At 37.7% G+C, this 12,533-nt stretch overlaps 1 protein-coding gene across 3 annotated transcripts; it reads left to right on the top strand.

Annotated features, from left to right (window-relative positions):
• The first annotated feature begins 197 nt into the window (after positions 1-197).
• LOC104243517 (uncharacterized) lies at positions 198-11,737 on the top strand. 3 transcript variants are annotated; one of them, XR_011406527.1, is made up of 11 exons: positions 198-287; positions 1,612-1,840; positions 2,656-2,757; positions 2,980-3,149; positions 3,843-3,976; positions 4,065-4,242; positions 9,536-10,091; positions 10,349-10,461; positions 10,560-10,803; positions 10,951-11,231; positions 11,328-11,737. XR_011406527.1 is itself a non-coding variant. In XM_070171577.1 (11 exons), exons 1-10 carry the CDS (start codon positions 232-234, stop codon positions 11,170-11,172), a joined length of 2,004 nt encoding a protein of 667 aa, XP_070027678.1. In that variant the 5' UTR covers positions 198-231; the 3' UTR covers positions 11,173-11,196; positions 11,328-11,736. The 3 variants fall into 3 exon arrangements, 2 of the variants coding, with proteins under 2 accessions (XP_070027678.1, XP_070027680.1); XM_070171577.1 differs by having other exon boundaries at positions 10,951-11,196; positions 11,328-11,736; XM_070171579.1 differs by lacking the exon at positions 198-287 and adding an exon at positions 806-1,183 and having other exon boundaries at positions 10,951-11,196; positions 11,328-11,736.
• The last annotated feature ends 796 nt before the right edge of the window (positions 11,738-12,533 follow it).

Consider the following 12,533-nt stretch of genomic DNA (forward strand, 5'->3'; position numbering starts at 1 on the left):
TATGGTTGAAACAAAAGAGACTGCCGGTTTAACTCTCCACGGTTTGTTCACTGCATGTTGGACACGTGTCGCACGTTCCCTTTCCTCTTACCCTTTTCTTTTGTCTTTTTCCCTTTCCTCCTTTTGTTTTTGAAATGCTAGGCTGAATACAGTTCTAACGGGGAAAAAAAAAGGAGTCTCAAAGCTCAATTATAACTACCGGACTGAATTAGGAAGCTGCCATTAAATTCAATGGAAATGAAGCATCTTTCCTCTATTGCCAACGACGTCATTTGTAGATGTGCCCAGTTAGTGTTCTCTCTCTCTCAGTTAGTGCTGAAATATATATATATACGAAGTCGATTCATTATATAATATGAATTAAATTATTAGTTGACTTATATCTTACTCCTCCTATTTTATTTTATTTTAGGTGACGTACTTTAATTGAATATGAAGTTTAAGAAGAAGACTTTTGAAATTTGTAAGCGAAAATATGTAAAAGCTATCTAAAATTTAAAGATAAAAAATTATTTCTAAAAATATAAGTAATTTTTTTTATACAATCTAAAGCAAGACACTAACCTACCTTATTATGTTCTTGAATTTGGATACATTTTAAGTGGTGTTACACTAGCAGCTAATTCAATGAATGCCTAGAGCATATTATAATAGAACTTTGAAGTCATTAACTACAATGAGCTAGGCTCAGTCATAAGATCAGAACCCGTAACCTTCAAATTCGGTACCTACTGACAAGGTTGAACAACCATCTGGAACTAGAGAAGTCTTATTCACTGCCAATATAATGTGAAAGAAAACAAATGAAAATCTATCAATTGAGCAAATTTCACCCCCGAATATCATGCTCAACTCATTTAATCTTCAATTTTGTGAAGAATTAGCTAGTTTAGTCCTTCCTCTTGCAGATTCAACAAGTTCAGTTGAAATATATGAACATTTATTTTATTTGTTAGCGGCTTTTTTCAACGAATAAACTGCCAGATACCTGAATATTTGGGATTTTTTTTTCCTCTATGAAACTTGGCTTAAAACTGTGTTGGTTTCCTTTTAGGCTGTCCTGTTTGGTTGCTTTTTCCTTGTAATTTTTGTCTGGCCTTGCTGTTTAGCTTGGTTTTTTATTTGAACGACTAAGCAAAGCTCAATTATCTACTTGTGGAAAATCTGAACACCCATAGTTAAGGTTAGATTGATACAATTCTGGTGCTTGATTATGATGAGAGCAAAAGAGTTGTCCTTGTTGTTTCTTAACTTTTGGCTTTCATTGTGCCCACTGCTCAGAGACGGAGCCCGGATTTCAAATTTATGAGTTCTGGATTTTAAAATGACGACTTCAACTGCTAATAACTGGGTTTTAAATTTTATATTTATACGTATTTAATATAATTTTTTTAACACAAATACAATGTTTGAGCAAAAGCTACTGAGTGCGGCCGAACCCGTAGTCGGGCTTCTAACTCTGCCCCTGATTGTGCCACAACAAATTATTCTGGTTATGTAATCAGCTCTGCTTTGATTTGAACTCTACGCAGCTGCATACAAAATTGTGAAAACTCACTTCACCTAGTGTGAATTTTCTGCAAGTTATTAGTAATAGATATTTCCTGTCAGGAAGTTGGACACCTCCGTGGATAAAATAGTACATGAATTTGAGGCTGGATGGGAGCCTGAAATGGAGGGATATTCGAGGAAGTTAGTGGAGTTTTGCTGTTCCAAAGCCCTCATTGATATGTGCAGTGAATTAGAAGAGACGATCGACGATGGTTCTTTTATCCGTTTCACTTTTGATATGATGCTGGCATGGGAAATGCCTACTTCAGCAGAAGAAGAGATACATGGAGTTAATGTCCTTAGCTTTTTTACCCATTAGCTTTCTCTTATTTACAGTCTTCACGTGTTTTATGCTTCCTGATTTAATCACATCATTTGTTTGTTTGAATCAATGAGAGTTCTTTTTTTTTTCTTTTTTTTGATAATTCCTTGTCAGCTGTAGCGGAAGTCCTAATATTTGTTGAATTTGAAGATGAGTCAGAATGAATGGTTCTAACTTCGTTTTTTTTAATTTTGTGTTGTCTCAATTAAAAAGCTTGCATCCCAATAATTCCTCCAGGTTGGATTCTGTAGGTAATTATTTTGGTGAATCTTTTTGGAATACTCGAGGGGAAATAAAACATTAACTGCACACTACTATTTAAGTACAGAGTAAATTTGAATATTATTGAGTAAGACATAATTGGTTTGAAAATGAATCATCTCAAGCCCGTCCTACGGAAATATTAGTATTTATAAAAGGATAGCTCGGTGCACAAGGCATCCCACGTTCATGCAGGATCCGAGGAAGGGCCGCATACTAATGTAAGCATTGGTGGCTGGTTCCACGACTCGAACCCGTGTCCTATAGGTCACACAGAGACAACTTTACCATTGCTCCAGGGTCCCCTACCAGACATTAGTATTTATATTCTGCATTAAATGTTACAAGTGTCATGCTTTTAGCCGATCAAAAAGCTTTGTTGATTATGTACTAGAATATTAAATCAAGCCAGATAGAAGCTTTTTCATTGTTACAGTTGGAACTCTAGTTAGAAGTTTGATGTATGCTTTATCTTGACATGATCTGCACCTTATATTACATGTCTTTTCTAAATACTACAGGAGTCGTTGGCGAAAGAGAAAGAAAACGAAAAGGTGGTCTCTGAGATGCCTCAGGAACAAGATGACATCCCTTTGTTCTACTCGGATATCTTGCCGTTCCTTGTAAGAAATCTGGATCCTTGAGTTAGACCTGTGCTTTGTTACATTAGCAAATTGGAACAAGTAATTGATGCTTTACATATTTCTCTTTGGTTGCTTGTGTGTGTAGTAGTACAATGTTACCACTCAACTTATGATGATAACATACTTAGATGGAAGCTTGGACGTTATTAGTTTTCTTTCACTGCATTTTACTATCCTAACTGAAAGTGATTGGGTTCGCAGGTTAGCCATAAACCAAGTGCTGGAGAGGATGCTTTCTTGTGGCTTTCGACAATTGTACATTTAGTAGCTGATGTTGTTAATGGAAGATTCACTTTCGAGACTCTGACAGCGCCTACAGAAAATCGATTGCATTTTCCGGCTTATAACTTATTCTTGAAGGAGATCATAAAGTAATTGTCCTAGATCCTTGCTCTCCCTCTATTACTTGGTACAGTATTCTGGTGAAGCTGTAATTCCAAAATGGACTCACAACCAATGACAAATTAAAAGGACGCAATAGGTACAATATCGCTGGTTCCAAGCAGAGGCGGATGTAGTGTATAACGTACGGGTTCAACTGAACCCATAACTTTCAACGCGGAGTCAAAATTTGTATGTAAAAATTCACTAAAATTGCAAAAATAGTAGATATGAACCCATAACTTTAATAATATAATGGGTTCAATGTAAAAAACATTAAAATTGAACCCATAGGATTTAAATCCTGGATCCGCCTCTAGTTCCAAGAATGGATTTTGAGATAAGAAGTGTACTTTAGAATTCTACCGTCATGAAGGAATTTCTAGCGAAGAAGATATTTCCAAAAGTTCTTACTTGCTAGGATCAAGAAGAGTTATTTATCTCAGTTTCAAGAGAATTTAGGTTATCCACCTGAATTCATTTTTTCTTCTTTTTTCACTTTTATTGGGGAGGGGGCGGGGAGGTCGTGTGATGATGCTGTTGCTTAAAATGCAAATTTATAACAAAAGCAACCCGAAAATGGAGAATATTTCTTCTAGCAGAAAAATGTCATGTTTCTGAAATTGTTTCTCTAGGTCTCATCATTCTTGTTGCAATTTCTTGTGTCTGCGGACTTGCAATAGGTGCATAAAGCATTTGCAAAAGCAAGAAACTCCAACCGGTGTGGACATGGCAGATGACGAGGTTATACTACACGTAGAAGGAACTGCAAGTTCACAAAGAGTAGTGCGCCATATTGGAGGGGCAAGTTGGCCTGGTACTCTTGCCTTTCTTCTTGTTTTGCGTTGCTATGTGAACTAGGATTTCAAAGATTACTATATTCCCTAAGTTACTTCTATTTGTAGGTAGGCTGACACTAACAAACTATGCCCTTTACTTTGAGGAATCTGGAGTCATCTCTTATAAAGATGCTATTAAGCTCAATCTTTCAGAAGACTTCGAGCAGAGTATCAAACCTGCTGCTACAGGTCCATGGGGTGCTCCGCTTTTTGACAAGGCCATATTTTATGAATCTTCTGAATTGTAAGTATTTTCTCAGCATCCTATAACATGTTTTTAAGGCTTAAATTCTATGCACTCTGCACTTCCTTCAGGTTAGTATGGATAACATTGACTTGGCATTATTTATTTTAAACCTACTTCACGGATTTCTGCAAGAAGGCTAGTTTTGATTGTAATATACTGATTTAATGTGGGGTATTTCACAATTTGTTAGGAGCTTGTATATTTGCTAAATTGTGTATGTTTATATTGCTTCTGTTGCGGAAGCCAAATGTATATAGTGTGAATGAGTCACAACTACTATACCAAAAATTATGACAGTCACCAAATAATAAATAAGACAATAAAGCAACAATAAAAGGAACATCAGAATTTACGAGGTTCGGCCAATTTTGCCTACTTCCTCGGACACAACCAATATTTTATTCCACTCCAAAAATACAAGTGAAATAATACTAAAGAGAGAAGATACAAATGCCTTAAGAAGATAAGAAGGCAAATGAGAGGTGTATTTAAATCCTAAACATTAGGCCTCCTTTTATAAGGGAAAAATCCCAACAATTTTTTTCCCCAACCGATGTGGGAGTTTGCCAAACTTCAACAAATCTCCACCTTGGCAAAATTCCACATTTTCAATTCTCTCTCAATAACAAATTTTGGTTGTGTCTTCATCTTCAATCTTCAGTGTTCAACAATGTTGATCAAATCCAAACAATGTTGAAACTTGACCGCAGTCACCACCTTTGTCAGCATATCAGCAGGATTCTCTGTAGTATGAATTTTCTTCACCGTGACTCCACCTTCTTCTATGATTTCTCGTACGAAATGATACCGAACATCAATGTGCTTCGTCCTTGCATGATAAACTTGGTTCTTCGCTAATTGAATAGCACTTTGACTATCACAAAAAATTGTGATACCTTTTTGTTCAACACCAAGCTCCTTTAGCAATCCTTGAAGCCAAATTGCCTCCTTCACAGCCTCTGTAATAGCCATATACTCTGCCTCTGTTGTAGACAAAGCAACTGTTGACTGCAAAGTAGACTTCCAACTAACTGGTGCCTTTGCAAAAGTAAACACATAACCAGTAGTTGATCTTCGTTTGTCCAGATCACCCGCAAAATCTGAGTCACAATATCCAACTACAGACTGATTGTCTTCCTGCTCAAAAACTAACCCGACATCTACAGTATTATGAATATACCGTAGAATCCACTTCACAGCTTGCCAATGCTCCTTCCCTGGATTGTGCATATATCTGCTAATAACTCCAACAGCTTGTGAAATGTCAGGCCTTGTGCAAACCATTGCATACATCAAGCTACCAACAGCATTTGCGTATGGTACCTTTGACATATACTCTCGTTCAGCTTCATCCATTGGCGACATAGTAGTACTTAGCTTAAAATGGGGAGCAAGTGGAGTACTAACTGGCTTAGTCTTGTCATCTATGCCAAAACGTTGTAGTACTCTCTTCAAATATTCTTTCTGAGATAAACAGAGTTTCTTTGAACGTCTATCTCTAATTATCTCCATGCCAAGAATTTTCTTTGCCTCACCCAGATCCTTCATCTCGAACTCCTTCAGTTGAGTCTTCAACTTATCAATTTCTTCCGAATTCTTGGAAGCTATCAACATATCATCAACATATAGGATACGATATATAAAGGAACCATCTTTAAGCTTGCGCAAATACACACAATGATCGTATTTGCTTCTCTTGTACCCTTGCTTCAACATAAACTTGTCAAATCGCTTGTACCATTGTCTAGAAGATTGTTTCAATCTGTACAACGATTTTTCAATTTTGCACACCATATTTTCTTTTCCAGCAACTTTGAATCCTTCTGGCTGAGTCATGTAGATTTCCTCCTCCAAGTTTCCATGTAAAAAGTTTTTACATCCATCTGAACTAGTTCCAAATCCAATTGTGCTACCAAAGCCAACATAATTCTAATGGAGGAATGTTTTACAACGGGAGAAAACACTTCATTGTAATCAATTTCCTCCTTTTGAGCATATCCTTTGGCCACCAATCTTGCTTTGTAGCGAACATCTTCTTGGTTAGGAAATCCTTCTTTCTTTGCAAATACCCATTTGCACCCAATTGCTTTCTTTCCCTTCGGGAGATTGGCCAATCTCCATGTATGATTCTGATGAAGGGACTGTATTTCATCATTCATGGCAATCCTCCACTTATCTTCTTCTGAACTTTGGACTGCGTCTTTATAAGTGGTAGGAACATCATCAGCTACAATTGAGGTTGCACAAGCAACCGTCTCTATGAGACGAACAGGTTTCGTTATTGTCCTTTTTGGCCTGCTGGTTGCTATTGATTCAAGTTGTTGTTGAGGTTCCTGAGTTGGAATCTCCTCTACTGGCTCTCCTTCCAGAGGATAATCTTCATTTGTTTCCTCCTCTGCTTCTTGTGTAGGAAAAATAAATTTTCCCTCAAACTCCACCTGCTTAGAAGCACCTTCATTTTGTTTGGTATCTTCTGTTACCTTATTTACCATAGCAGATTCATCAAAGGTAACATCCCTGCTGAATATTACTTTCTTTGTCATAGGACACCATAAGCGATATCCTTTGACTCCAGAAGTAATTCCCATAAAAATAGCCTTCTTTGCCCTTGGATCCAATTTTGACTCTGTCACATGATAATATGCAGTTGAGCCAAACACGTGCAAAGAGTCATAATCTACAGCAGGCTTTCCATACCATTTTTCAAATGGTGTCTTGCCATCAATAGCAGCAGATGGTAGACGATTAATGAGGTGGCATGCATATGTAATTGCCTCAGCCCAAAATTCTTTGCCCAAGCCAGCATTGGACAACATACACCGTACCTTCTCCAGCAAGGTCCGGTTCATACGTTCTGCCACTCCATTCTGTTGTGGTGTATGTCTAACAGTGAAGTGTCGGACGATGCCATCATTTTCACAGACCTTATTGAAATGATCATTTTTGTATTCACCTCCATTGTCTGTGCGAATACACTTGATCCTCCTGCCTGTTTGATTCTCCACCATCGTCTTCCATTTGAGAAAAATTCCCAGCACTTCATCTTTGTTTTTCATTGTATACACCCACACTCTTCGAGAAAAATCATCAACAAAGGTTACAAAATAGTGCTTCCCACCCAATGAAGGTGTTTTGGAAGGACCCCAAACATCAGAGTGTACATAATCCAAAATGCCTTTAGTATTATGGATCGCTGTACCAAATTTAACCCTTGTCTGTTTCCCTTTGACACAATGCTCACAAAACTCCAAGTTGCAAGCCTTTACTCCTTTTAACAATCCTTGATCTGATAGAGTTTTCAAGGATTTTCCTCCAGCATGTCCCAAGCGCATGTGCCATAGCTTGGTTGCTTCTGCCTCTTTGTCGTCACTGGATGTTACTGTCGCTGTCCCAATAACTGTACTGCCACGATAGCGGTACATATTATTATTCTTCCGATTAGCCTTCATTACCACTAGTGCACCGGAGCATACTCTCATCACTCCATTTTCTGCAATGATTTTGAACCCTTTTGATTCTAGGGCTCCCACAGAGATGAGATTCTTCTTCAAATCCGGTACATATCGAACATCTGTTAATGTTCTGATCATTCCATCATGGTTCCTTAATCGTATTGAACCAATGCCATATGAGGTAAGAGGGCTGTTATCCGCTGTGTGGATGACTCCATATTCTCCTTCTTGAAATTCCACGAACCAGTCCCTGTTGGGACACATATGATAGCTACAAGCCGAGTCCATCAACCATATGTCTGATGATGTTGATGACTCTGTTGTAACTAATGAGAAGTCTGAATCATCACAATCAGCTACATTTGAATCCATAATGGCCTTTCCATTGTTATGTTTGGCCTTATTCTTCAACTTCGGACAGTCTTTCTTCCAGTGCCCTTTTTCTCGACAAAAGGCACATTCATCTTTGCTGGGTCTGGATCTTGACTTGGATCTTCCCTTCTTTGTCCTCGTTTGATTTTGAGGACGACCCCTCACAAACAGTGCTTCTCCTTCTCCGCCCTTCTGTTTTTCTCGCTTTCTTTGTTCATAGCTGTACAAAGCCGAACAAACTTCTCTGAGAGAAATTTCGTCATTTCCATGGAGTAGAGTAGTTTCAAGGTGCTCGTACTCATCAGGAAGTGACGCCAACAACATCAAGGCCAAGTCACCATCATCATAAGTTGTATCCATATTTTGCAAATCTGTGACCAACTTATTGAAACTGGTGATATGTTCATTCATCGTGGTACCAGGAACATAGGTGAAGTGAAACAGTCTCTTCTTCATGTACAATTTATTTTGACTGTTTTTCTTCAAAAATTTATCCTCTAGTGCTTTCCATAATTTACTTGCAGAAGTTTCCTTTGTGTATGGATATTTCTGCTCTCTAGCAAGGTAGGATCGAATGGTACCGCAAGCAACACGGTTGATAATTCTCCAATCTTCTTCTCCAATAACATCTGGTTTCTTTTCTTCAATGGCCAGATCTAGCCCTTGTTGAAAAAGGACATCTAGAACCTCGCCTTGCCACATCCCAAAATGTCCGGACCCGTCAAAAATTTCTACCGCAAATTTCGCATTTGACACAATTCTTGTCATAAGCGAAGATGCCAATGATGACGTATTATTGACACTTGATGTAGATTCTTCTTGTTTATTGTCTCCTATCTTTGACACAAATATTATTTAATAGCTGACGACACAAATCAAGATTATTTCCTTTCTGGTGTGGAAGATTAGACTAAGCTGCAACCACAGAGCATACTCAGACAGAACCTTGACTCAGTTACCAAGATAAATCTTTTCTGATATGGAAGATGAGACTATGTTGCAACCACAGAGCATACTTAGACAGTACCTTGACTCTGATACCAATTGTTGCGGAAGCCAAATGTATATAGTGTGAATGAGTCACAACTACTATACCAAAAATTATGACAGCCACCAAATAATAAATAAGACAATAAAGCAACAATAAAAGGAACACCAGAATTTACGAGGTTCGACCAATTTTGCTTACTTTCTCGGACACAACCAATATTTTATTCCACTCCAAAAATACAAGTGAAATAATACTAAAGAGAAGATACAAATGCCTTAAGAAGATAAGAAGGGAAATGAGAGGCGTATTTAAAACCTAAACATTAGGCCTCCTTTTATAAGGGAAAAATTCCAACAATTTTTCCCCCCAACAGATGTGGGAGTTTGACAACTTCAACAGCTTCAAGAACCATGTTTGTGCAAATGATGTCAATAGTAGAATGAGAATTTACTTTGGCTTATTTGTCAAAATTTAGGGAAGAATCGGTTGTCCTGGAATTCCCAGAAATGACAAGCTCAACAAGGCGAGACCACTGGCTTGCTCTAATAAAGGAGGTTATATTTTTACATCGGTTTTTACGGAAGTTTAAGGTTGATTCACCTTCAGGATCACGGGAGATGCACGCGAGAACAGTACTAGGGATTATAAGGCTTCATGCAGCTAGAGAAATGCTTAGGATCTCGCCACCCGTTCCCAAGAATTTTTTAATGTTTGATTTGCTCGATGAGTTGCCAAAGGGAGACTATGTGCTTGAAGAGCTTGCCGCGAGTTTGAAGAAAGCTGACACTGGACACTCATGTAGTGCTAGCTCAATCTTGAGAAGCCTGAATATCTCCCTGTCACTGGTTCCAAGTGAAGCGGCAAAAGAAATCGACGACAACAGCCGCCTCCCAGTCCAAAATGACAGCGTCTCATCATTGGAGAGTGCTATTGATCAAGCAAGAGAGGAAGCAAAGGAAATTGAAAAGGCCAAAGCTACTGTTGAGGAGCTCAAAGGGGAAGGAATGGGGAACAGTGTCCAGGTTCTTATGGTAAGTGCTGCCGGTTGATTCAAGAAAATGCATGCATATCATGTCTCCTATATAATTATAAATTTAGGGAAGGTGAAAGAGAGAAAAAACAGGTATTCATAACCAGTACTGAAGCTTGAGAACCATAGTTAGAACTTCGTATCACCTTATATTAATTGAAGATTTTCTGAATATGCATTTACACTAGGCTGATGCATTGTTTCAAAATAGCCTAACGAAATGTCCTTTTTATATATATTTTAATCTTTACTATTTAGGGTCTTCTCAAACCATTTGGGAGGTTAGTTCCTTATCTTCAAGAGGTGTTTTCATGGGAGAGACCATTATGTAGTTCCATTGCTATGTTGACTGCGCTTCTAGTTATTTACACGTAAGTATTTTAATTCCTTCTATATTATTTATCTTAGTTGAAGAAACTGGACTGAAAAATCTGGAAAAGACTAATGGATCGGATGTTTGCAAATATAGAGAGTGTGTTGGCAAAGCAATAGCAGCTCTCTTATTGGGGACGGTTGGTACAATGCTATGGGCAAGACAAAGAAGGATAGTAGAAAAGGCGAATAAAATAGTTATCTATACTGGATCTGATCAGACAACGATGGAAAGCATAGTGTCAGCACAACACGGACTAAGAAATGTCTATGACTTGGTTCAGAGCATGAACGTAATACTACTGAAAATCTGGTCCATATTGGTTTCAAAGGCTCCAAAGGTACCAACTGTTCTAGCTGATATTCGTTTAGGAAATTTCTCGAGATATAGCGAAAATGTTAATGGACTCATCTTTTGTAATTCTTTCCTAAACTTTGTCGTAACAGATGACCTGGATCCTTTACTAATTTTTGATGGGTGGTTACAGCATGCAGATTTGGTAATGGTGGCAATGGTTGGTGCAGCTGTAATATTAGCGGTGGTTCCTTTCAAGTTTATCCTTATGGCTTTGACATTGTGCCTCTTTGTGGCGACATCAAAGATTGGGAAATACATGCAAGATGAGAAAGTAGATCGGAGATTAAAGGAGTGGTGGGACTCTATACCCATCGTGCCAGTTGAATTTGTGGAAAAGTTACCTGATTCATAATATTGGAGGGATTCCATAGTCGGGGTATATCCCTTCCCTTTCATTTAAGTTTATATCAGGTCAAATTTTTTTTCCGTGCGTTTTGTGTTGGTTCGTTCTCTTAGTTTGATCACTTCTGGAAAATTTCATTCAGTATTGATCATGTGTGATCACAGGGAACAGTGAAGACAATCCAATGATCAGGCACAAAAATTGGAACGACTTGTCAGGAAAGTTAAATATAATACTACTACAGTTTACACACACCTCGTGTATAAAGTCAGAAATACGGTGAAATTTGATACCTCCATGTTTGAAATTTGACACAAGCCAACCCTTCCCTCTCTCTAATGTTTCCTTTGATCTACGAGAATGAGATTACATAGACAGTGTTGGTAAAAGGAACTCTCTTACAGTTGTAGAGTACATTTGTGACTGCAAGAAGATTGAGGTTGAATGATTATTTAGCGCTCCCTGCACCCTTTGTAGAACTTTAATTGATTTATTTTACTTTTATGGATGTAATCTGAAAGCAGTGAGCAGAGTTCACTATGCTTAAATCACAGACTCTGAAATTATTTCTTGTGTCTGTATAATATATAGTTTTCAAGTTATATCATGGATGTGTTCGTGATATCATAACTATTCAAGTAAGTATTACTGCTATTCATATAGTACTCAAAAGTTTTGATATCATTATTACTCCTTCCGTCCCAGTTCACGTGAAGTATTTTCTTTTTGGTTCGTTCATAAAAGAATGACCGCTTTCTAAATTTGGAAACAATTTAGTTCAAGCTTACAATTCTACCGTTAATGAAGAACTTTTATAAGGGAGAAATTCCAAAATAGCCAGATTTACAACTGGTCGTTCAAAAATAGCCCAGTTTCAAAAGTAATCAAAATTTAGTCATATTTTATGTAAAGATAAATCTGAGCAAAAACACTGTTCAAAACCCGGAAAATACGCCAGTATATTATACTGGAATTCCAGCATAAGTATGCTTGAACTCTAGCATATTATACTGGAGTTCCAGGATAAGTATGCTGGAACTCCAACATAAGTACACTAGGACTCCAGCATAATATACTGGAGTTCCAGCAAGTATAATTGTCCAGTATAATATACTGGAGTCAGCAAAGTATACCGGTCCAGCATAATATGCTGGAGTTCATACACAGGTGCACCGAACTCCAATATATTATGCTGGACCGGTATATGTTGCAGCAAAATAATGGTTATGTTTCATTGACTTTGTAAACGCTGGCTATTTTTGAATGATCAGTCCGAAAACTGGCTATACCGTGCTATTTTTATCTTTTATAATCACACAAATATTTTGGGGCCCTTTTTGATTTGTTTATGACCACAAATTTTAAAAAAT

The sequence above is a fragment of the Nicotiana sylvestris genome, chromosome 4 (genome assembly GCF_000393655.2).
Source record: "Nicotiana sylvestris chromosome 4, ASM39365v2, whole genome shotgun sequence".
Classification (NCBI taxonomy): domain Eukaryota; kingdom Viridiplantae; phylum Streptophyta; class Magnoliopsida; order Solanales; family Solanaceae; genus Nicotiana; species Nicotiana sylvestris.